This window comes from Silurus meridionalis, chromosome 3 (assembly GCF_014805685.1).
Source record: "Silurus meridionalis isolate SWU-2019-XX chromosome 3, ASM1480568v1, whole genome shotgun sequence".
NCBI lineage: Eukaryota > Metazoa > Chordata > Actinopteri > Siluriformes > Siluridae > Silurus > Silurus meridionalis.
Genome location: NC_060886.1, coordinates 4,583,514 through 4,610,155, shown reverse-complemented (window position 1 = coordinate 4,610,155; position 26,642 = coordinate 4,583,514). Strand labels below are relative to the sequence as shown.

General features: G+C 40.2%; 1 protein-coding gene across 1 annotated transcript in view; it reads left to right on the top strand.

Moving 5' to 3' along the window:
• cps1 (carbamoyl-phosphate synthase 1, mitochondrial) overlaps positions 1-26,642 on the top strand; it is an 85,646-nt gene that overhangs the window by 38,981 nt on the left and 20,023 nt on the right. Inside the window, exons 25-32 of the mRNA XM_046845414.1 lie at positions 2,817-2,998; positions 6,204-6,398; positions 7,804-7,871; positions 11,125-11,200; positions 19,862-19,939; positions 23,334-23,441; positions 24,952-25,041; positions 25,985-26,155. Coding sequence (XP_046701370.1) covers positions 2,817-2,998; positions 6,204-6,398; positions 7,804-7,871; positions 11,125-11,200; positions 19,862-19,939; positions 23,334-23,441; positions 24,952-25,041; positions 25,985-26,155 — 968 coding nt within the window. The remainder of the gene's footprint in view (positions 1-2,816; positions 2,999-6,203; positions 6,399-7,803; positions 7,872-11,124; positions 11,201-19,861; positions 19,940-23,333; positions 23,442-24,951; positions 25,042-25,984; positions 26,156-26,642) is intronic.

Genomic DNA, 26,642 nt, shown 5'->3' with positions numbered 1-26,642 from the left:
TCAGTTCAATTCACTTTCATTTGGATTATGCTTTTAACAATATACATTGTTTCAAAGCAACTTAACAGAAAATGTATCAGTCCATATTTATATTTATGACGGATGCCTTTATCCACTTACATTTATCTCATTATCTGAACAGCTACGGGGTTAAGGGCCTTGCTCAAGGGCCCATGGGTGGCAGCTTGGTGTGGCTGGGATTTGAACTCACAACCTTTTGGATCCATAGGCTAATGCCTTAATTTCAATCTATGACTTTATTCCTATCAGTTTCTATAGCAACAACTAAACATAGTTGTATTCTGTACAGTAGTTAAAGATATATTTATGGATGGAGTCTCCAGTGCCAGTTTTCCATTACGTTTTTTAGGACAGATGTGAGCACTTTTTGGTTTCTCAGCATCATGACACAATGTTCTTCTGTCTTTAAGATAGAGAAATGGATGAAAAGAGAGGCTAATAATAGAACGATCATTTCTAGCTGAAAAATTGGACTCTTTATTTAAAATTCCACTTAATGTGTTAATAACAGTTTTCAAAAGAACGACGTCTTCCAGCAATACTTACTGTATATGAACAGTTCTGCTACAGAACTTCATCTGGAGACTTTTGGAAATATTTCAAGTTGGAAACTTTCAAGGAATTTATTGGGAATTTAACTGATTGTTAGCTGTATTTAAATTAGTAAAGCCCAAATTATTCAGCAAATGTTAATTTATGTTTGGGAACATCATTTTTGAGAATGTGCCCCAGACAGCGGTGGGAGAAAAGGACTACACGTAGTCTCAGAAAAATGTTTGCAGGAATCCCATTTTTGATGGTACCTTCTACAGATATAAAATTTGAACTCTTTAGACATCTGACGTTCAACGCATTCTTTTTTTAATTGCTCCAGGCAATGAGTTCATGTATTTATACTGATCAGGCATAACTTTATGGCGACCGATCAGGCATAATTTAATAACCTCCTGCCTAATATTTTGTTGGTCCCCTTTTTCTGCCAAAACAGTCGTGACCCATCGAGCATTAACAGCATTAACTTCTTCAGCAGTTTGAGCTACAGGAACTCGTCTGTTTTATCAGATTATTGCCCATTTTCTATTCTATTTTCGAGCATCTATTGATGCTGAAAACCTTACAGGATTTAAGACTATAAAGTTTTTGTTTATTAATAGCGATGTCGCAGCTTGAAGACGATCGCTACGCCTATACTACGTGTACTTGTGACTCTTTAGTGCCACCCACAGCATGCCTCAAGCGTAAATCTGTATTTTATTTTATATATCTGGGTAAGACTATTCTGGGAAATTAAGCATACTCGCTATTTGTACTCAAGATTAACATGAGATTGGCTAAAAATTTATGTTTTATGTCACCTATAATAATAGGACTTTGTGTATGTTGGTCTGGATGAGGATGGCATAAATATGCCAGTTTTCTTAGAGCCAGAGTGCAGGGGGTCAGCCATGTTGTAGTGCCACTGAGAGGGTTAGGGCCTTGATCAAGGGCCCAACAGTGGCAGCTTGGTGATGCTACAGCTTAAACCTTGAGCCTTTTTTTTTTATTAGAAACCCACTACTTCCCCTAAATGTTAATGTAATTTGCTGCACTACAGTATCTCACAAAAGTGAGTACTTCATAAGGGACAATTCTATAGAAATGAAACTTGGATCTATTTTAGAGTAGTAAATGTGTGGCTTTTATAGTCCTCTGAAAATATCTCAACATACAGCCATTATTGTCAAAATAACTGGCAAAAAGTTAAGTATACCCTAAGTGAACATGTCCAAACTGTGTCCAAAGTGTCAATATTTTGTATGAGCACCATTGTTATCCAGCACTGCCTTAATCCTCCTGGGCATGGAATTCACCAGAGCTGCACAGGTTGTTGCTGGGTTTCTCTTCCACTCTTCCATAATGACATCTCAGAGCTGCTGGATGTTAAACACATGGCGCTTCTCCACCTTCTGCTTGAGGCCCAGAAGCTGCACGTTGACTACTCTAAAATATAACCAAGTTTAATTTCTATAGAATTGTCCCTTGAGAACATATAATAAATTGGTTGCTGAAATGTGAGGGGTGCACTCACTTTTGTGAAACTTTTGTAAGTCATGGGAAATGCAGCAGTATAAGTGCAATACAACACTGTGTGATGTACTGGTTTTGGTGCTAACAGCAATTCTGCCTTTCTTTTGCTTCCTCGCTAAAAAGGGTGAGCTTTTAACTGACTTCTCCTGAAGCAGAAGCTGTAACCTAATAATCTTTAAACAGATGGCTCAGGGATTGGAACACTCCCAAAGCCCTAGACTGGCTAGATCAGAGCAGGTGAAGTGTTATTTCGGTTATTAATGGTCCAGGGAACCAGGCATGAGCTACTCCGTGATATAGAGATGGCCAATAAATTGGGCGATTTAAAGAGGGGAAATGTTTCCACAGAAAATCTCCAACGAATTACACACTCAGAATGCTCAAGGGTTTAGTCTTGTGTATTATAAAGCACAGCATCTCAGTTTGCTACCGAAGCCACTAATAGAGCGGAGAATGAAACGAAACGCCATCATGTTAAGAGGTTTGGTGTGACTTTTGGAAGTTTGGAATGGAAAAGTTTGTCAGCGTTTCTCTGGAGACCAATACATTCAACCTGTCGGACGAAACGAATAGATCCATGAAGAAATGCTTCTACATGTATTCGTTTATAATTCATTCATGGCTTAATCTCCATCTCCTGTTCATTTTAGTGAAAGTGATTGTACTGATGAGTGGACGGTGGTCCCGTTTGCTCTACCCCCCAAACCCCCTACCCACATGTATTCCAGGTAGCAGTGTGGAGTTCGACTGGTGTGCTGTGTCCAGTATCCGCACCCTCAGACAGATGGGCAAACGCACAGTGGTGGTAAACCACAACCCGGAGACGGTCAGCACCGACTTTGACGAGTGCGACCGCCTCTATTTTGAGGAGCTCACGCTTGAGCGTGTTCTGGATATCAACCATCAGGAGGTGGGAGGCCAAAGATCACACTTGTTTTTTTTTTTTTCTTTTATCTTTTATTCAGACACCTGACTTTTCCAGTCATATGTATGTTTTATTGCCCAAATTGTTACCACAGAGTTGGAAGCACACAATTGTATAGATTTCAAATTCGATTTTTCGTTGATTTCAGGAGACCCAAACCTGTTACTTCATGAACATGGACAAAGCCAGCTCCATGAAAATATGCTTTGCATAGGTTGGTGTGGATGATCTCCTCCTAGAGAGCTCTAAACTCAACCTATTGAACCCTGTTTGGATTGAATTAAGAGGTCGACCGGTTTTACTGATTAATCTGCACCGATAGTTTTTCCGGCTTCCACTCCTCTGTCATTACTAGAGCGGCCTCTAGAGGCGAATCACTGAAGTTCTTACACACAAGACTGCATACTGCATGGAGAGCACTACATTATATGTATTATTTATATTTTATTAAATTATAGCATATTTATTATACACATATTATAGATATAACCCATGTCCCTCCTCTGCACATGTCCAAACCATCTCAATATCGCCTCCCTCACCTTGTCTTTAAAATGTCCTACATGCGCTGTCCCTCTAATAAACTCATTTCTTATTCTGTCCATCGTCGTCACTCCCAACGAAAACCTCAACATCTTCAGCTCTGCTACCTCCAGCTTCACCTCCTGTCTTTTACTCAATGCCACTGTCTCTAATCCATACAACATCGCAGGTCTCACCACAGTCCTATAAACTTTCCCTTTCACTCTCACAGATACTCTTCTATCACAAATCACTCCTGCTATCACTCTTCTCCACCCACTCCACCCTGCCTGCACTTTTTTCTTCACTTCTGTAACATCACTCTTTAGGGATGAACTTACAATTATATGGAAGAAACTTATTGGCACCAAACTTATACGCTCTTTTATACAACTTTATAACCTCTTTATTTTTAGGTGCTTTGAGACAATGTGCAATGTTTAACGCACTCTACAAATAAAAATGAATTAAACCGAATTTCAAAATGAGAGAAATAGACATCTATGGGGAATTAAAGGAAAAGTAAAAAAAAAAATAGACTTGAATGCAACTGCTGACAGCCAACATTTCTCCTTCAGTTTTTAATCCTGTGTTGGTGTTTTGCTTTGACCTTTTAAACCACAAGAGTCAGACTATCATTAGCCTCCCTGTTAAATCCCGATATAGCAAAATGTGATAAATAAAGGCAGCAAGGCTCTCAAAGCGAACTAATCCCCGATTAATGTCTGGGTAGCTAAAAACCCGATACACTCATCTTATAAGCAATTAACTCACCAGGAGCAGCTTCGGGACATAGGGCAAAACCGGTATTATCTCGACTCTCCATCTCCATAGAGACACCAAAGCCCTGATCATGTTCAGACACGTTCATACAGAAAAAAAAAAAGAGAAGGAAAACTCTCCAGCTGAGATTGTCTTGATGATGAGACCCCTTGACTTTTTTCTTTTCCTGGTACAAGTGGTGATCACTGATCACTAAACGATTAAGCATTTATTAATTAATTTATTTGAAACAAGAGTTTGACATCGAAATTCCCAGATGCTGTATCAGGGTGATTACTAGAAGTGGATAAGAAGGAGTGGATGAACACTGCAGGGTGGTGGTGCTGAGTGGGGCTGAGGGGTGGTTCTGGGTGGAGATATATCTAAAAAGAAACGTTTGAATAATGAAGTGGTCATGCATGCCGTTGCCATGGGAATGCATAGGGATGTTACAGAAAGAGCGAAGGAAGGAGCAGAGATGTTGTGAGATGTTGTGAATTCCTGCATGGGACCTTATGGTCACACCATGCGATCTGTGCTACGCTTAGAATATATTATCGCTGAAAGGATTAGAATGTTGAAGAAGCATGTACATTTACAAGAATAAGTAGATTACTGCCAGTTCTAGGACTATTTCTGCCAGATCTGGGACCATTACTGTCTGTCGTGAGACCAATACTACCAGTCCTGGGACCATTACTGCCAGTTCTGGGACCATTATTGCCACTCCTGGGACCATTACTGCAGGTCCATAGACCATTACTGCCAGTCCTTGGACCTTTACTCCCAGTCCTGGGATCTTTAAAGCCAGTCCTGGGACCAATAATGCCAGTCCTGTTATCATTCTACTAATCCTGGAATCATTCTGCTAACCTTGAAACCATTAATGCCAGTCCTCTGATGTTTAATGCCAGTCCTCTGACCTTTACTGCTCGTCCTTGGACCATTAATACCAGTCCTGGGACAATTAATGGCAGTCCTGTGACCATTACTGCCATTCCTTGGACCTTTTCTGCCAGTCCTGGGATGTTTAAAGCCAGTCCATGGAACATTAATGCCAGTTTTGGGACCGTTCTGCTAGTCTTGTGACCATTACTCCTAGTGCTAGATCTAGCTTGATCTAGCCAGATCTAGCTTCATCTTAACCATCACAGCATCATACAGCATGAAACTCCACCCCCTGCCCAAGTAGCCAACAGTCTTTATTTGCCATATATACAATAAAGCATAGTGAAATTCTTTTCTTTAAATTTATTTAAGAGCAGGTTGACACATGATGCAGTGCCTCTGAACGAGGCTGAGGGAGGCTTAAGGGCCTTGTTTAGGGGCCCAGCAGTGGCAGCTTAGTAGAGCTGGGGCTCGAATCCCTGAGCCATCAGCACTAATGGTTGTCTGTCTGATACACATTTTGAGATTTTAACTCAGAAATAAAACTAAAACTATGACCAACAAGAAAAGGAATTTTATCTGACAGGTCCGGGTCATCCCGTGCCAGAAGTGAAACTCGGTGTGGCTGCAAATTTGCCTCTAGGCTTCACCTGCTGTGTGTTCTTAGATGCTTTTCTGCTCAACATGGTTGTACAGAGAGCTTATTCAAGGTATGCTAGCCTTGCTGTCGGTTTGGTTCGTTTTCCTCTGACATATCTTCTCAACAAGGTTTCAACCCAACAGTTGTTTTTCATACTATTCTGTGTGAGTTCGAAAACACAGCATCCACTGACGCTAGATGTGGTCTGTGTGAAGTGCAGGTGATTGCAGGTCATTTGCATTGTTAATTAATGAAATAGGAGTTTTCAACACTTAATAATAGTAAAAAAAAAGCTATAACTCTTGATATTTTCGCCAAATCCCCAGCACTCATCTCTGTTGGAAAACGTCTTGACCTTGTCCTTTCTCTTTTCCACAGGGCTGTACAGGCTGCATAGTCTCAGTGGGAGGGCAGATTCCCAATAACCTGGCCATGCCGCTGCACCTGAACGGTGTGAAGATTCTGGGCACGAACCCGCTGCAGATCCACCGGGCCGAGGAGAGATCTATATTCTCCAGCATATTGGATGAGCTGGGAGTGGCACAGGCGCCCTGGAGAGCCCTGAGCTCACTGGTGAGACTGTCTGAGCAATCGCATGAGCGCATTCAACACAGCAGGGAGGGGTGATGGGAAGTGCAATAGCAATGAGATTTCTTTTTTTCAAATCAAACATCTCAAAGTGTCTTTATACACATGGTCTGTCTGTCTATCTCTCTATCTATCTATCTATCTCTCTATCTCTCTATCTATCTATCTATCTATCTATCTATCTATCTATCTATCTATCTATCTATCTATCTATCTATGTCTGTCTGTCTGTCTGTCATTCTACCCAATTGTCTGTCTATCTATCTATCTATCTATCTATCTATCTATCTATCTATCTGTCTGTCTGTCTGTCTGTCTGTCTGTCTGTCTGTCTGTCTGTCTGTCTGTCTCTGTGTCCGTCATTCTACTTAATTATCTATCTATCTATCTGTCTGTCTGTCTGTCTGTCTGTCTGTCTGTCTGTCTGTCTGTCTGTCTGTCCGTCATTCTACTTAATTATCTATCTATCTGTCTGTCTGTCTGTCTGTCTGTCTGTCTGTCTGTCTGTCTGTCTGTCTGTCTGTCTGTCCGTCATTCTACTTAATTATCTATCTATCTATCTATCTATCTATCTATCTATCTATCTATCTATCTATCTATCTATCTATCTATCTATCTATCTATCCAATTGTCTGTCTGTCTATTTTGTCCCCGTTTGCTATTATAGTATTAAGTTGTATTATCGTGTGTTTGTAATGGAGTGTGAAAAAATCTGATGATGCCAAATTTCAGTGTGACATATTGCAGCCACAGCTGTTTCTTTATAGTAAAATAGTTTATCCCTGTTAAGCAAACGAAAAATTCTGTTACACACACACACAAACTTGTTTTAACACTCGCGCATCTCCGGAGCACAACACGCGTCCCGATCCTTCCGAGGTGTTCTGAGTGTTCTCGGGCCTCAGACTCTCAAAGTGCTGAAACGTGTTGTGTTTCGTAGAAGCAGACGTCAGGTCCATTAGCTACGGAAGCTCTTTTGGACAGAGACGATGCTGTAGTAAGGGACAGAGAAATGGCAGGGCTGCATTTTAATAGACTCTCAGAGACATGACGGTTCACTCGGTGCGCTGCTCGTTAGGGGACATCTCTTTTTTTTAAGCGCCTTCTTGACCTCAGGATTGTTTACTAGGAGTGTGTCGGGGTTGGCTGTCATTGATTGGCTTGTTTTGCAAGGATAATAATTTCAATTGAGTGTCATACAAGAGCTGCAACAAGGAATTAAAATGACACCTGAAAAGTTTATTTACATTCTTTTTTTTTTTTCCAAAATAAATGTTTTGGAAAAAATGTTTTGATTGTACCAAACGTTATTTTTGACCAATTAATACATTTTCATCCCTTAAAGTGCACCTACGATATGAAAACACACTTATCTACTTGCGTGTTTCAGGAAGATGCTTTCACATTCGCTAATGAAGTGGGTTACCCCTGCCTCCTCAGACCCTCGTATGTATTAAGGTAAGTACAATATTTGATAATTAGTTATAGGAATAAATGACAATGGGATTTATGCACACCATCATATGTTCAGACTGGAATCGGGGATTACAATTTCTCAAACTTTCTTACACCAAGTCTGACTCTCAGTTTATTGTATTGTCTGTCATTTTATTTAATCTCATGTTATCATTCTATCATTCTGTCTTTCCTTTATTAACCCTGTTTCTCTTTACCCACTTAATCTCTCAGTTCATCAAATACCGTTCGTCCCGAGTTACGATGGTTTGGTTTACGATATTTTCCGATATCACGTTGACGATAGCGATACGACAAAATTGTACAAATCTTTTACGTTTGGAGTGGCAGGCAAACGCAACAGCCTATACGCGGTACAATACGTCAAAGCGCTGACTGGCTCCACCCTCCACTCACAAACATACTTGGATGTTCTGAATATATTTGCTGTAAATTTTTATACATCACGGATGTGCTCTGTTCTGCAAAATGATGTACTGTAATGTAAATAATTTACAATGTACACCACCGCAATGTATAACCTTTACAGTAAATATATTCACGACATATATGTTCATGTAGATGTCACGATATTTTTAAGCAACGATGGGGTCATCAGAACACGTTTCCATTGTAAGTCGGGGACTACCTGTATCAGTTCCAACATTTCTCCAGGAGAACACATTTAATTCAATTCAATTCATTTTTATTTGTAGAGCGCTTTTAACAATGGACATTACATTTCAGATCCATCCTCATAGTTCTTGAGTTGCTCAGTAACTTCTTAATGGCTGTTCTAGTAGAACCATCCTCAGCACAGAGTGACCTCCAAAAAAATATATAAAAAATTATATATATACACTATATTGCCAAAAGTATTGGGTCACCTGACCTTTCCTGTTAGATGTGGTACTTTTCCAAACTGTTACCAAAGCCGGAGGCACTCAATTGTACAGGCCGTCTTTATATGCGCTATAATAAAAATTTCAATGTAACTTGGAAACTAAACATAACCAGTTGATATTATTTGTACTTTCCTAAATAGACAGAACTAATTTGGGGATGTGTGAGTCAGAATTCTTGCCAATTTGGTACGGGATCAAATACCTATTTCACTCGATTACATACAAATTCATTTCTAAGCTTTTTAAAAATATTATTCTTTTTGGATTTTTAACCCTATTGTGTCCCCCTCTGTTAAAATAAGTTCTGCAAAATAATGTTTTTTGTTGAAATGCCTTAGTTATTTTGTGGAAAAGGTGTTCTGGTAGCATGGTATAGACAGGACAAAAACTCCTTCAACTGTTGTGAAGTGAAGATGACATTATTTCAGAATTGTTCAATTGTTTATACATTGTTCTCTAATTTTGATCTCAAGTATATATATTTATATATATATATATATATATAGATAGATAGATAGATAGATAGATAGATAGATAGATAGATAGATAGATAGATAGATAGATTGAGAATTTCCAGAAAATTTGTGATGCTCTGTGCTTTCTCGTTGCCGTACTCTTGTTGATGTTGTTTTGTCACCCCTCCTAAAGGAGACCTGCACTATTAGCATCACCGTTTGGTCAACCCAGGAACCAGACACTTGAATAACCCATAATGCCCCAGATGTACCTCAGGCTGTAGCACAAAGGGACATCGTCAGGTGTTTTTTTTTCCACCAGCTCAGCCACTTCACTAGTAGACACGTTGTATAAAGGCTATGTGGGGCTTGTGTAGGTGGGCAGCTTTGGAACAAAAAAATGAAAGAAAGAAACAACTGCTGGTTGTTGTGAATAATTTAGTAATATTCCATGAAAATATGCCCTTTATTTGGCCCTTTAACAGCAATGTTTGCGCATTGTTGCAGAGGATTTTGCTCAGACATGACATTACGAGGAAACCAGCGTTGTCATAGCAACAGTTATCTGACAAACTTAAAGTTACCGACGAGCCACTCGTGATTTCAAACAAAAGGCTCTGGTAAAAAAGAGCTTTTTATTAGTCACATATACTTTAGAGCAATGTGAAATTATTTCTTGACATATTCTTTTAATGTAAAAAAGGGAGGTCAGCCATGATATAGCACAGAGGGCACAGAGGGTTAAGGGCCTTGCTCAAGGGCCCAAGAGTGGCAATTTGCCGATACTAGGGCTTAAGCCATTATAAAGTATCTAGTGTATTTTATCTTCTATTTGTTTGTCTGTATCTTTTTCAGATGCTCTGTATAGCATATTGGTAAACCTTTATTGTTCAAATGTGCTTTTTATATTTTATATTATAATATATATTATATTTAATTCTCGTTTGCATGGGTCACCTGAACTTCTGTTCTGTTTTGGATTTGTCTGCTGTAGTATAGATCAAGTCAAGTTTATTTGTATAGCGCTTTTCACAACGGACAATGTCTCAAAGCAGCTTTACAGAAATGAAGTTAAGGTGAATAGTGTGTATTTATTCACTGATGAGCAGCCATGGCGACTGTGGCAAGGAAAAACTTCCTTAGATGTTATGAGAAGGAAACCTTGAGAGGAACCAGACTCAAAATCTTGCATTTGCTCAACATTCTTTACAATTATTGATTTTATAATTATCTACACAAAGGTCATATTTTAATAGTATACATTCTTTCATTTGATTAGTTTAAATCTATGATTATAATATGTATGAATAATAATTATACACAAAAACACATACTAAAGGTGATACCCTGTACTGTCTTAGTTAAAAAACAAACTCTGTTCTCATGGACTTTTGACTCCTGGATTCGTGGACTCTTACTCGTCCTATTTCTATTTCTTATTGTCCAAGTATCACATGAAAATGTTGGCTGATGAATGAAGCCTAAAAGTCTTTTTTATTCTGGTTTTTTTTTGTATTTTTTTTTATTGGATTCGAAAAGAGAAATTTGTTTAATCCTATTTCAGGCAGAAAGAGCTGGAACGCTTTGGCTGATGATTCTCATTTCTCACGTTACCAAAAACCTTGGCTGAAATTTGTAACTGGTTGAAAAATCGACAAATGTTTTTTATTTATTTTAATTTTATTTTTATTTTTTTCAGCTCTAAATTTCCACTTTCCTTACTGTTTGGTTTATTTTCCATTGTTCGCCATCCTTATTAGCATTTCCTTCCTACATTCTGTTGTGTCACAGAATATCCCCAAGGGCTAATTTAAATCCAACAGATGCGCCTGCTTTAAAGAAGTTATTGAAGGTGTTTTTCTTCCATTTATTTGTTTTTTTCCTTCTCGGCATCAGCGGTTCTGCGATGAACGTGGCCTACGGCGAGGAGGAGATGAAGCGATTCTTGGAGGAGGCGACCCAGGTGTCTCAGGTGAGTCCTGTTTCACGTCCGTCAGCCAAAAGCAAGTCTTAAGGCAATGCGCTTTAATCTACAGATGCCATGAAAAATCATAAACCAAATTTAATAGTGATATAATTATAATGAAATGCATCCAGTATAATGTCGGCTTCAGTAGGAAGTAAGTGCATATGCTGAGGGTAATGTGGATTAGGGCAAGTCCCACATGAGAGTCAAAAACCAGAAAGACCAGGAAGCATGAAAACACATCTCGGATCTTAATGATACAAAAATGCGTTAACTTTGACTTTGCAATGAAACAAAACTTAACACTGAACAGGCGTACACAGTAAGGAAGTAAACTAATAATAGATCAGGAATGACAGGTGTGAAGCTTTTTGTCAGCCAAAACTTATATTGGAGGTCTCCTGCCTCCTTCTCTCCATTATTCAGAATAAAAAAAGCACTTAAAACAAATAGAATTTCTTACTTTTTTTACTTATAAAAATCATGTTATCAGTACTGTTATATATTTATTTAAATGTATTAAAATTAATATTATTTAAATTAAATATTTATTGAATGTTAACTAAGGTCAACACAGAAAAAGAAAAAAAGTGGAGATTTTTTACGTCATAGATACTGCAAATAATTTAAATTGATGAAATATGTTGAAAATAGCAATTATGATCAGGCTGCCTGGGTAAACACACACACACTCAAACATATACACACATACACACAGAACTCGCATTCAATTAAGTTGAGTTTATCTCAATTCTGGCTTGGAGGCATTTATCATGCGTTTGACCCTTTTCTGTTTCTCGAACTTTCTCGCATCTGTCTGTCTCTCGGTTTGTTGTATTGTCTGTCATTGTCTAATCTAATTCTCTTTTTCCCTTTCTGTCATTCTGTCTTTCCTTTATTAACATATTTTTTCTCTCTCCTGTCTTTTTCTCACAATTCTTTATCAAGTATCAGTTCCAACATCCCTCCAGGAAGAATACATTTAATTCATTTGAATTTGTAAAGCACTGCTTCATCCTAAGAACAGAGAGGTTTCTAATGTATAAGTTAAAGTAAGTGACTGTACATTTGTTACCTTTCAGGAACTCGAGCTGCGTCGAAACGCTTTGGGAACGTGCCTGAGTGTTCACGCTCTGAAATAAGGTGTGAAATCAGTCAAAAGTTTTATGCTGGCTGTCACCGGTGGGTGACGTCACGACCAGGAGTATAAAACGCATATGAGTGAGGGCAGTGGCAGCTTCTCTGGTTCAGAAAGTGCTCTGTGTGTTTGTGTTGTCTGTCAAACTGTTTGTCAATAAAGACAGCCGAGGCAGAGTGCCGTGTCTGCTCCTGGGGTTCGCAGCTGGGCCTTGCAGAGGGTTTCTCCAACCTCACCTGCTGAGTCTAGCGCTCGATCGCAGGCTTCGGAAGCACGCCTTTCGGCGACGAGCACATGCAGCTCCACCTCTCTTCGTCCGAGGTGGGGGGGACCGGAAGCCAAGGCGCTTACGGAGGTTGTAATGCGTGCCGTTGCCAAGCTTGATAAAACTTGTCTGGCTCATTAACAGAAATTGCTTTCATCTCGTAAATTAGATGAATGCTTCCTGACACCCATGTCGCAACCTCTGCGTCAGGTCTTCCCTTTTTTTCCCAAACTGCACACTGAGGTGTCTAGGTCATGGGTTAAGTTCGTCTGTGTATTCCCACATAATGGGGCAAAAAGAACATGGTTATGAGGCAATGCCGCTGGTCAAAGAGACACTCGCCACCTATCTCTCCCCCAGAATCACCTCCTCCGTTAAGAGCTTGACATTACCCACAAAGCCCCTACGCAATACATTGGTGCTCGTAGATAAAGCCCATGCTTCGGCTGGTCAAGTCGCAGCGTTTCTGCACACCATGGCGGTGTTGCAGGCATATCAGGCTGACCTTCTGCATGAGTTGGATGTAGGAGGTGCCCCAGGCAGCCATTTTGATGAGCTACGCCGTACGGCAAATCTGGCTCTCAAAGACAACTAAAGAGACCGCTAGGGCCATTTGCCAGTCTATGGCTGCCCTGGTGTCCACAGAAAGGCATCTGTGGTTCACTCTGTCAGAGATGTCTGATAGAGACATGGTACTGCTGGATGCCCCGCTAACCCCTTCTGGCCTCTTCGGCGACTCCGTAAGCTTGGTGGTCAAAAGAGAATAAGAAACAGGAGGAGGCGTTCCAGCTGTACATCAAACGCCGCTTACATGTGGCTTTTAATGCAGCGATGCCTACGTGCCTTAGATGTTTGGAAAGATCCCTGGTTCCTATCTCTAGGAACCCTGCTGGGAGTCCCTGGTCATCGCTTAACGCTAACAACGGATGCGTACCTCACGGGGTGGGGAGCGATCATGAGTGGTCACTCCGTCTGAGGTCTGTGGGAAGGGCCCCGTCTATGCTGGCACATCAACTGTCTAGAGATGCTGGCCGTGTATCCAGCACTTAAGCATTTCCTCTCAGACCTCAGAGGTCACCACGTGTTGGTCTGTACGGACAATACTGCGGTGGTCTCCTACATCAACCATCAAGAATGTCTGCGTTCGTGCCCCCTGTGCAGGCTGGTGCACCAGATCCTCCTTTGGGCCCAGGGGAAACTCCTCTCTTTGAGAGCAGTTTACATCCCCGGCTGGTTGAACAAGGCAGCAGACACCCTGTCGAGGCAGGAGTTGAGACCCAGGGAATGGCAGCTCCCGATGTGGTGGAACAAGTTTGGGAGAAATTCGGGAGAGCCCAGGTGGATTTGTTCACGTTTCAAAAGACATCCAACTGTCCCCTCTGGTTCTCCCTTACTCCCACAGCCCCACTGGGACTGGATGCCATGGCTCAGGCATGGCCGAGGCTGCGTCCACCCCGCTGACCTTTGTGCGGTTCTATAACCTAGACCGCAGTGCCACTCAGCATTTTGATGCAGCGTCTCGTTTTCTCAGGGAACTAAGGTTACATACGTAACCTAGAGACGTTTCTTTTAATATATACGTTTATCCCTAATGAGTGAGCCAGTGGTGACTGTGGCAAGAAAAAGGTCCCTGAGTTTTCTTGAGTATAAGGAAGGAGTCTTGAGAGGAACCGGAGTCAAAAAGAAAACCCACCCTCATCCTGTGTGCAGTACAGTGAAATCTGCTTAAATGCCACTGTCCATGCAACCTGTGGTGCTGAACCATTGTAGCAGACTGTTGATATTAATTCCAGTCCAAATCCATCCTTGCTCAATCACTTCATGGATCTTTAGGTTGACATAATGTGATATCATTAATGTCCACAGTAACACTTTCGACATATTCTGTATGACCAAAAGAGTATATGCACTCCCTAACCATCACAGCCATATGTCACTTCAGTCTGCTCCAAACTATTGCAACAAATTTGGAAGCCCACAACTGTATAGAATCCCTTTGAATGTTTTGAGACTCAAACCTGTTCAGGAATGTGCACCCCCGGGATCCTTTAATACATGTTGTGTTAAGTGAAAGAACTTACGAATTCTGAACAGCGCCCTGACCTCAACCCAACAGAACACATTTGGAATGAAATATAACAGCGACTGCATCCCAGACTTCCTCATCTCATTTACATCAGGACCTGATTTCACAAATACTCTTTTGGCTGATTGATTACAAATCTTGACAAATCTAGAGGAAAGCCTTCCCAGATGAGTGGAGGTGATTAACCCAGCATTATAAGGGGGGAAAGGTGCCCACATATGTTTGACCATCTAAAGCTAACCATCTATAAAGCTATCAATAAGCATTATGTGTTATTAATGAAGGACTTATCCTTCCAAAACATGATTTTTAAATTTAGTTAACATTTTGGCATTGTGGACACTTGACCGTAAGGTTCGTATGTACTCTTTGAGCATCCCATTCCACATTTAGTCCCCATTCCCTCTTATAATAACCTCCACTCTTCTGGGAGGAGGTTCCAGTAGATTTTGTAGAGATTTGTACTGTGCTCATAGCTATACAGCAGGATATCTTCCACTTCAACACAATAGCGTAGAATACAATGTTTTAGGACAGCTGTCCGCAACCTTTTTTGCACCACGGACCGGTTTAATCTCAAACAGTATTTTCACAGACCGGCCTTTAGGTGTGATGGATAAATACAACAAAATAAGATGATACAACATAGGGGGAAGACATGTGACCGAGTTCATCTTGACATGCATCAAGAGTGAGTCATAGACAGATATGGTGGAGAGAATCTGGCCATTTTCCTAAATAAAAACGTTCAGAATCAGACAATTAATAAAACAGAAATAATGTAGGTTGTGTATTCTTTCTGTGTGGCCCGGTACCAATTGCCCGGGGGTTGGGGACCACTGTTTTGGGACACCTGATGCTTTAAGCTATACGTGGTCCTTACACAAACTGTTAGCACAAAGGTGGAGGCACCCAATTGTATTAGATGTCTTTGGATGTAGTAGCCTGAAATATTTCCTTCACTTGGGCTAGGAGACCCAAAACTGTTCCAGCTCCATGAATACCACAGCACCTGCCTAGTAACATGTTAGAAACCACTGGGAACACCACACTAATCTCAAAACAACTTTATGGCAACCACTTAGCAATAGTTTAGTAACCACTTTTAGGTATAACCATAACAACCACTTAGAGCACCAAGCTTTCACTGCTGGGCTCTTAAGCGAGGCCGTTAACCTCTTAACTGCTTAGTTGTAGGTCACTCTGAAAAAGGGTATCTGCCCAATGCCATCCATGTATATGTGTGAGGAGACAGTTGTGGTTAAGATGACACACAAATATATATGTTTATATATTTTTATTTCAGATTATTTAGCAGGCATGTCTTTCAACTCTTATAGCGGGCTCAAATTGCAGTAATTCATCGTAATTAAATGTTTGTTTTTCCAGTTTTTTTTTTCATTTTAGCGATCATTTGAAGCAAAACTTACAAACAACAAATATAAATAATATGTTAACATCTTTCCAGCTAAACAGCACATTTGTCTTTACATAAGGACTACTTTTCATTTTCACTATTTTGTCATCACACATAATAATGCTGCTTCCCTAGCAACCTTACAAACAACATCTACCGAAGTCTCCAGGCTCTATTTCTACGGAAAAAAAAAAAAGAAATGCAGGAAACGATTTTTTGTACAAACTGCCAGTAAATTCATGCAGTTTACCCAAAAACAAATCTGTTGGTCCTAAACAAAATCAAACAGAAAATGTTTTTATTTATTTATTTATTAGTCAAAAGGAAGTGCAACGAAGAGCAGCCGAGGATGGCGTATTCCTCGAAGCGTTTAATTCATCAGGCAAATCCAGCTGTTGAGTCACGTCAGGGTTGAATCACGTTCTCAGTGCAGTCAGATGTCGACGTCAACTACATCAGAACAGCATAAACACGTCAGGGCGCGATTCAGCCCGAATAAAACACGTGTATTTTCTCAATTAGTGCTAAACTAAGAGCCATGCTGGGGTTCTGATAGCAAGTTAGAGAAACAGATTTGATGATGATGATGAGGAGGAAATGAGCAACAGATTGAGCAGGAAATAAGCAACAGAGTAACGTTTGAAGTAGAGGTGTTAAACTCGAGGCCCAAGGGTGATCCAGGAACAAATAACCTGGTGGAGAGGTCTTATGGATGTGTTTGTTGGAGCACAAAAAAAGAGATATGACCATTTTATTAGCTTGGTAAGCCTGTGTGTGGGCTTCTTCTATAATATGTTTGAAATGCAGTTTTTTAATTCTGTCAATTAAACTGATCTCCAGGGTTGAATGTGTGATAGAAAGTGGAAAAGAAAACAACAAAAAAAGATTACACTCACAATGACCTGATTTACCAACAAACCCTGTAAAAGGGTTTAGAAGGATAGTATCTGCTATAATTATGCAGTCTCGGATGATTCTACAAAATGCAGTGGATGGAGTCGAATCGATCGTTTTTGAACCAGAAATGTGAATTTCTTAATTAGCTGAAACTTGTTCAACCAGGTTTCCTACATGCTTACAGAAGTGGTAGCTCAGTGGTTAAGGTGTTGGAATTTTGTGCAGAAGGTTGCGAGTTCACCAAGGTGCTATCTCAATGCCCTTAACCATCAGTTTTAAGAGATAATTATAAGTTGGTCTAGATAAGGTCACCTGCCAAGTGTCATAAATATACATTATAGGCCTGAGTGGGTGTTTCTTTTCGGCATTGAACTTATTTTTAGTGGCTCATACTTTACAAAAGTGGGGCTGTGAGAAAAATGTGCAGTTTTTCCTGATTGTTTTTTTTTTTTTTTTAAATCCAGCCAAGTTAATTCACGTTTATTTATTTATTTTTTTGTAGCGTTTTAATATCTTATATATTTTTTTTTTTGCTGCCATTATTATGGAGATGTGTAAATTGTTTTCCCAGAAGAATGCATTCGCTCACAACGATTGGCGGTTACTGGTTGAAAGGTTAAAAAAGACCCTAAAAGGAACAAACTTCTGAATATTTTTATAATGGCTTTACCCCCGTAAAGCTGCCTTGGGACAATTAAAGCACTATTCAATTTCAAATGAATTGAACTGAATTAAAGAGACAAAAAAACCTCCTCCTATTTCTCATTGTGCTGACCACCAGCAGCTAAACACCGCTATTACCACAAACCTCAAACCTCATTTCATCAGCTTACATTTATCAAAAAACTGCATCCTATACATTAACGACATTTGGCCTAAACCTTTATCCAGCGACAACTGGACTGGTACACCTTCAGTGTGCCTTTAATACAGAACATGAACATTTTAGTGACAATCACACTGCAACACTTTAAATCTGGACTACTGTCAATGTCTATGTCACATACATACACATCCCTTTCTGTTTACTCCTGTATTTATATTTATAGTTGTGATAGAAGAGTATATGTAAGTGTGAAAGGGAAAGTTTATAGGACTGTGGTGAGACCTGTGATGTTGTATGGTTTAGAGACAGTGGCATTGAGTAAAAGACAGGAGGTGGAGCTGGAGGTAGCAGAGCTAAGGATGTTAAGATTTTCGTTGGGAGTGACAACGATGGACAGGATTAGAAACGAGTTTTTTAGATGAACTGCACATGTAGGACATCTTGGGGACAAAGTGAGAGAGACCCGGTTGAGATTGAGGTATATCGGTGGGAGAATGCTGAGGATGGAGCCACCAGGAAGGAGGAAACGAGGAAGACCAAGGAGGAGGTTTATGGATGTGGTGAGGGAAGACATGCAGGTAGCTGGTTTGAAAGAGGCAGATGTAGAGGACAGGGGGGGTATGGAGACAGATGATCCGCTGTGGCGACCCCTAATGGAAGTAGCAGAAAGAACAAGATGAAGAAGATATATATTTTCATTGTATATACTGGGTATATATGTTTGACATGTCATAACAAGCATTTCACTCCATGTCATGCTCTGTATGAATGTGTATTTGACATAAAAATTATTTTGATTTGAACTGAGGATTAACTGCAGTGGCAGCTTGGTGGTGCTGTGATTTAATCTCATGATCTTCTTATTTTAATGCTTTAAACACTGAGCTACCATCTTCCACACATGGTAGGTTTGATTCATTTCCTGTTTGATTTAGAGTCCACTAAAGTTCCCTTTTAAAAAGGAGTAAAAGGACATCACTCAAAAACACTTGCGGTTTTAGTGTCACGGTTTTATGTCCCATTGTGATTGCTGTGTTTTCATTTGTCTAAAGAACCCTTTAAAAGAAGGAAAAAATACACACCAGGGTTTAATCGAATGTCATATATGTAAAATAAATCAACGAATAAAGAAAGAACCATCAACAACCAAAAGATCTATGAAGATACTGAGCAACTCAAGAACTATGAGCATGGATTTGGACTGGAATTAATATCAACAGTCTGCTATGGTTCAGGACCACAGTTTGCATGAACAGTTCCGCATTTAAGCTCCTATTACTAAACAGCAAACCTCAACAATGATGGAACTGTAATGAATGGACATTTGGTGTTGAGGATGAGGATGGGTTCTTTTTTGAGTCTGGTTCTTCTCAAGGTTTCTTTCTCATTGAGTATCAGGGGAGTTTTTCCTTGCCACAATCACCACTGGCTCACTCATTAGGGACAAACTTACAATCATAAGGAACAGACTTGTAGGTAGTAAACTAAAACATTCTAACTTGTATAACCTTTTAATTTCTGTAAAGCTGCTTTGAGACAATGTCCCTTGTTAAAAAAAAGAAAAAAAAAAGAACAGAACAGAAAAGAAATAAACAACTAACTGCCATTAGCTGCCATTTTTCTCTTAAAGTGTCGATATTTTACATTTGTTCACTTGTTTATCTAAACTCATGCAGAGATACTTATTATTATGAATAATGTTTTAATGAATGTCGGAAGACTCACTGAATCTGACCCTTATTTCATTGAACACATACACACACACATACTTACTGATTCCTTCACTCTATTTCACCATCTGCTAGTTATTACAAACTTCCTGTTTCGGGCCACACCGCATGCTAATGACAGACGCATCATTCATTCTGCTCCGTGTTTATATTCCAGACATTTTTTTTTAACATAGCTGAGAAGTTTTCTTTTCCCTTTATTTATTCACTGATTTGTTGCCTTTATAATGATGCTTATTGCTTGTTCCTGATCATGCATGAGGTCAGATGTGCATTCGTCTAACAGTGTGTGTTTGTGTCTAATAAAGGAGCATCCTGTGGTCATTACGAAGTTCATTCGTGGAGCCAGAGAAGTGGAAGTGGACGCAGTGGCCAAATCAGGCAAGGTAAAATAAAGTTTCCCAAAATCGTCACATAGATAAGAACATGTTCTTTAGAGTGAAAAAGAAAGAGAGAGAGGGGACAATTTGATATTTACGAAATTCAACATTACAGCTATATTACACTGCCACTTTGTTGTATCCTTTTTAAGTTGCATTTGATGTTGTGGAATGTCTCTGAAACATGATCAATGAAATCTGAGGGGGCGCCACAGGGGATCATCTGTCTCCATTCCCCCTGTCCTCTCTATCTGCTTCTTTCAAACAACTACCTGCATGTCTTCCCTCACCACAACCATAAACCTCCTCCTTGGTCCTCCACTTTTCCTCCTTCCTGGTGGCTCCATCCTCAGCATTCTCCTACCGATATACCCTATGTCCCTCCTCTGCACATGTCCAAACCATCTCAATCTCACCTCCCTCACCTTGTCTCCAAAACATCCTACATGCGCTGTCCCCTAATACATTTATTTCTAATCCTGTCCATCGTCGTAACTCCCAGTAAAAATCTCAACATCTTCAGCTATGCTACCTCCAGCTCCGCCTCCTGTCCTTTACTCAATGCCACTGTCACTAAACCATACAACATCTCAGGTCTCACCACAGTCCTATAAACTTTCCCTTTCACTCTCACAGATACTCTTCTATCACAAATCACTCCTGCTATCACTCTTCTCCACCCACTCCACCCTGCCTGCAATTTTTTCTCAAATTATCTAACACACTATCCGTTACTTTGCATCACCACTCCAAACAGGAAAGGGCTCAGAGCCGATCCTTGATGCAGTTCCACCTCCACCTTGAACCATTCTTCTTTGCCAGCCTCTGATTTACGTCTCTTGCTTCCTGACTGACACAAACGAATACCTTGGTATAAAAAACGTGATTACAGCACAACACATGTTGGCTCATGGAAGAGGATTCTATAAGCTCTCAACCCTCCCTCTTTCTAATCCTCTCCATCACTTCCTGACAAAGAGCACACTTGTTAATACAATTAAGCAAGTGTGTGATCCTTACCCCTATTTTCCTCTGGCTCCGCCCTCTATTCACAAATCAGAGCTTAACCATGTGCCCTGTTTTCCTGGCATTTACTGTATACAGAGATTCGGTGAATAGCGGTTACTATGGTAATGATGAGGTGTCCGACCGGGGCGCGTAAACCTCTGATAATCAGCAACGTTCTGATTCAGCCGATTAGCTCTCTGGTTATTACACACGTGTCTGAAACATGTCCGAAAGCTCATGTTTAATGGGTAAAGGTCAAACAAATCCCACTGTGGTAAACAAAACTCGGTCAAAAGTGAAGTGTGAAGCACTCTGATTGAATCTGTGTGTGTGTGTGTGTGTGTGTGTGTGTGTGTGTGTGTGTGTGTGTGTGTGTGTGTGTGTGTGTGTGTGTGTGTGTGTGTGTGTGTGTGTGTGTGTGGATATATGTGTGTGTGTGTGTGTGTTTGTGTGTGTGGGAGCAAGTGTGCGAGCGAAATGCATAGCCACACTAGTGCGACTTCATTATGCAGCAGATGGAGGTTTTCATCTGTTTCGGCTTACCTTCTGGAACAGGGACGTTATCCTCCCATGAAACCTTGATGAAAACACACCACATTCTGAACACACTCTCTGTTCTACGCTTTCGCTTGGGGGTTGGGGACCACTGATCTAGGGGACAATTTAAACAAAAGCATTTTAACAGGATTGCTGAAATAAAAGCTGAAATATAAATATACTTTAAATAAATACAATATACGATTATTAAATGTTTTTTTGAGCATCGCATTCTACACTACAACCTTTACGTTTATAATAACCCCCACTCTTCTGGGAATTCATTGACCCACGGACCGGACCAGCACCGGTCCGTGGGTCAATTGGTACCAGGCCGCACAGAAAGAATACATAACTTACATTATTTTCGTTTTATTTATTATCTGTTTTATTTCGGAAAATTACAGAATTCTCTCCCCCACATCTGTCTATGAATCACTTTTGATGCATGTCAAGTTGCTTGGTCACGTCTTACCTCCATCCGCTACCTTCTTAAAGGGGCTGCTCCGGCCGCTAACACATAATACATTACCGCTAAATTCAAACCCCCAAGCAAGCAAAATGAACAAAAATCAACACAGTGGATTCACATTTATTATAATATTTAGAAAATACAGTTTTTACGCCGGTCGTATCATTTTATTTTGCTGTATTTATCCGTCACACCTTAAAGGCCGATCCATGGAAATATAGTCCGACATTAAACTGTTCCGTGGCGCAAAAAAGGTTGGGGACCACTGCCATAGATGGTCAATAGGGAAACCTTAAAATGGAAAGTGCGCCAGTCATACTGAAAAAAATGCTGAATGCTACAGAGCAGCTGGTGAAGATGCGAATCCTGCAGCAGAGCCATTTTTAAAACTGTTACTCGGTTTTCTAAATGCCTATGTTTTAAAATGAAACCTATGCTCATCTGAGTGGCATCCAGATATTTATTCATGACTTTAACCCTCCACAGTAACTACATGGATCTTTAATGAAGAACATCCTTAGCAATTGGTCTCCAATTGTGGACAACTTCATTTGGTTGTAGGTAATCCCCCCTCTTCTAGAAAGATGTTCCACTAGATTTTGTGGAGATTTGTGCTCATTCAACCACAAGGGTGTTAGTAAAGTCAGGTACTGATGTAGGTGAGGAGGCCTGTGGTGCAGTCAGCGTTCACACTCATCCTGAAGGTGTTCAGTAGGGTTGAGGTCAGAGCTCTATAGTGGAGATCTTCCACTCCAACCCATGTAAAGCATATTTTAATGGAGCTTGGTTAGGTTTGGGTCTCCTAGTCTCAAGTGAATGGAAAACTTCATGCTTCTGCATCCAAAGACGTCCTACACAATTGTGTTCCTCCAGGTTTGTAGTAACAGTTTGAAGAAGAATCGTATATGACTGGAAATGTCAGATTTCCCATCTTCAGGCTTCATCTTGTCCTAGCAGTAGATTCCTCTGGCGAAAATTTGAAGTTTCGCTCAGTTTAAAGTGCGATATAATAGTGTGGTCTAGAATTCTGCTTTTTCATCACAGTCTGCTAATTGTTCATTAACAAACATCTCAATACTGGAACAATAAAAATATTTTGCTTGTAGTTATTGTATCCTGCTTAAGGGAAAGCATGAGATGTTTCATTTGCAATCTCTCGTTTCAGGTTGTAGATTTTTTTTAGCTTTAAAATTTGCTTGTGTGAGGGAAAATGGGTTTTAATAATGTGGATATGAACCTAAAAAGCTTAGGATATTTATAGGTTACACTGAAACTGTCTGCAATATTTAAGTTTGACCCAACAGATATTACTTGTTCATTACCATAAATAACAGAAGAGTGTTTGCTTCTCTTGCTGAATTTAAATGCGCCACATCGTTGCAGGTTCTAGCTCACGCCATTACGGAGCATGTGGAGGACGCCGGAGTTCACTCAGGAGATGCCACTTTAATGCTTCCCACGCAGTCAATCAGTCAAGGAGCTCTGGAGAAGGTCACAGTTCTTTTCTATACTTACCTACTGTACTATACTATACTATCTATCTATCTATCTATCTATCTATCTATCTATCTATCTATCTATCTATATATATATATATATATATATATATATATATATATATATATATATACACACATAGATGGATGGATGGATGGATGGATGGATGAATGAATGGATTGTCAAATGTTGGGAAACACCTAGTTTTTTATTGGTGTTTGAGACACATGCATTGTCCATATGTTTATATGCAACAAACTATTTGAAAGGCAAAAAACGCTGACTAGAATGACTAGAAGAAAGTCCAATTGTTACAATTTTGCCTCTAACAGAAGAATTTGTGTAAGACAGAGGTCATGAGAGAAGATGTGATCAGACTGCCTCAACCCCAAAGTCAAACATGGAGGTGGAAGCTTAATGGTTTGCGGTTGTTTTAGAGCAGCAAATGTCTGAGATTTCCTGAAAGTGAACGGAATCCTGAACCAACATGGCAACCATTCCATACTTCAACACCATGCAATTCAATCTGCACTGCGGCTCATTGGAACCGAATTCACAAACAAGACGATGAGCCAAAGCGTACGTCCGAGCTCTGTAAGAGTATTAAGAGAGCAAACAGTCTTCTGGAGTGATATCAATCATGGAACGACCTGCCCAGGCACCGCACCTGAATCCTACTGAACTGCTCTGGGATGAAGTGGATCGTAAAGAAATTTCCATCTGGTGAAGAACAATTTTAGCAAGTTTTACAAGAAAAACAGCTCATCGTTTGTAGAAACGAACTGTCGGGATGCCGAGGGTGTTTTTTTTTTATAAAGTGGAACATCTGTACATTTATAGATTTGTTTGGTCAAAGTCATACTTTATACCAATTTTTTTGCCAGTATTAGAAAATGTCCTAAAAGGTCCCCTGGTGGTCTAGTGGTTAGGATGCGGCGCTCTCACCGCTGTGGCCCGGATTCGATCTCCAGTCATGGAACCAACCCCAGCCACTCTAAGTGGCGGTCCCAAGCCCGGATAAATGGGGAGGGTTGCGTTAGGAAGGGCACCAGTGTAAAAACATGTGCCAAATCAAACATGCGGATGATCCGCTGTGGCGACCCCTAATGGGAGAAGCCGAAAGAAAGTTTATTAGAAAATGTCCTAACATCTATAGATATTCTTAAGAAAGTCTTAAAGTATGAAATCATAAGAAAGGTAAAAAAGGCCATGAATCCATTTTCACATCTAAAACTCATTTGCAATGGAACATTTGTAGATTAAGATCGGACTCTTCTCATTGATCAAGTGACAACGCCGCACTCTTCCACCTCCTCCAGATCGAACTCATTCCGTCATGGTTTCTTTCGCACCGAATAACGTCTTGGTCTTTTTGCCGTTCCGACGTGCACAACCTGCGACAGTGACGGATCTCAGTCTCCTCTGCATATGCACACATTTTAACCTGAGTTATGGCTTCTTAAGTTTTTCGCTGATTTTTTTTTTCCCCTTCGGTTATTTTCAGGTGAAGATCGCCACACGGAAAATTGCAAAGGCGTTCGAGATTTCAGGGCCATTTAACACTCAATTTCTGGTGAAAGGCAACGATGTCATGGTAAGTGATTGCTGCTCTACTTCCCATGAAAAGTCTGAGAACGTATTATAGAAATCTTGAATCATTTAATTTATTATTATTATTATTTTGTAAATTTTTATTGTCTTGGATTTTTCATAGTTCTGCATTATTTCTTTGTTTTCTATTTAAAAAGGCTGGATTTTCCTCATGTCTAATTTCTACTATAGATATGTTTCGATGGATTTGGTCTAAAAAAGTTTGCAAAAAAAAAACGTGGTAATGTTTTAATTATTCTAATTCCAATAATCTAATTTTATGTCCAAAATGTCCACTGTCCAAATGTAATAATAAAGCAATATATGGACAAAAGTATTAGGACATCTGAGTTTTCCAGCTCTATGTGATTCTTTACCAAACTGGTACCAAACAGTCGGAGGCCAACAATTATATATAATGTGTCTGGATGCAGCAGCATCAAATTTCCCTTTCACTTGAACTAGGAGACCCAAACCAATACCAGCATAACACACATACCCCTGTGCACAAAGCCAGCTTCATGAAGATGTGCTTTACATGGGTTGGTGTGGAAGATCTTGAGTGGCCTGCTAACGGGCTCTGACCTCAACCCTTCAGAACACCGTTAGGATGCACCGGAATGCACCCCAGGCCTCCTCACCCCACCTACATTCATTACCTGACTTCACTAACACCTTATTGCTAAATGAGCACAACTCCACAAAATCTAGTGGAACATCTACGTGGAAAAATGGAGATTATTATAACAGCAAATGCAGACTGAATGTGGAATGAGATGTTCAAAAATACTGTAAAAATCTGATGTTTAGGTGTCCACACACTTTTGTCCACATGCGGATATGAAGGCAGTGTGACTTAAATTCAGTTTAAAGAAAGTTAGTAAATATAATGTTTCAGGCTGAATTGTGATTCAAGAGTGTGTAATCAGAGTTTGTGACCTCCCCAGGTGATCGAGTGTAACCTGCGTGCCTCGCGTTCCTTCCCGTTCGTCTCCAAAACCATCGGCGTGGATTTGATTAACGTGGCGACCCAGGTGATGGTGGGAGAAGCGATGAACGAGTCAGGGCTCCCTACTCTAGAGAACCCCATCATTCCTGTAGACTATGTTGGCATTAAGGTATGTGTGTGTGAGAACTAGTAGATCAATGCACAGTTTCATAGCAATGCTGTCATTTCTATGAGACAAAGCTTTCAACCCCCTTATCCTGCTTTATAGGTCTTTAATTACCACTCGAGCCCTAATACTATTTGCTGTTTTTTTTATTATTTTTTTTAAACGTCCTCGGTGCGAGAGCTATCCCCGTGAATAACCGCACGAATGATAATGTAATTAATGTGAAGTAATGTGAAAGCCAGACGGATTCCTCGCTCTCCAATTAAAAAACATGTACTCTCCAGACACTTTTCGGTATCTCACAGCATTCAATTCGCCTTTAAACGACACGGGCACCGGGGGCTTTTCACGCGTCTCCGGCTCGGTGTTAAATTACCAGGAGTGGTCGAGAACACCGACTTGTATCAGTAGGTTCGGAATTGGAGTCTAGTGCACTTGCTGCTTGAGCGGCGTCTCCGCTCTCCCGAAGTAATTTCCGGTATAATTAACG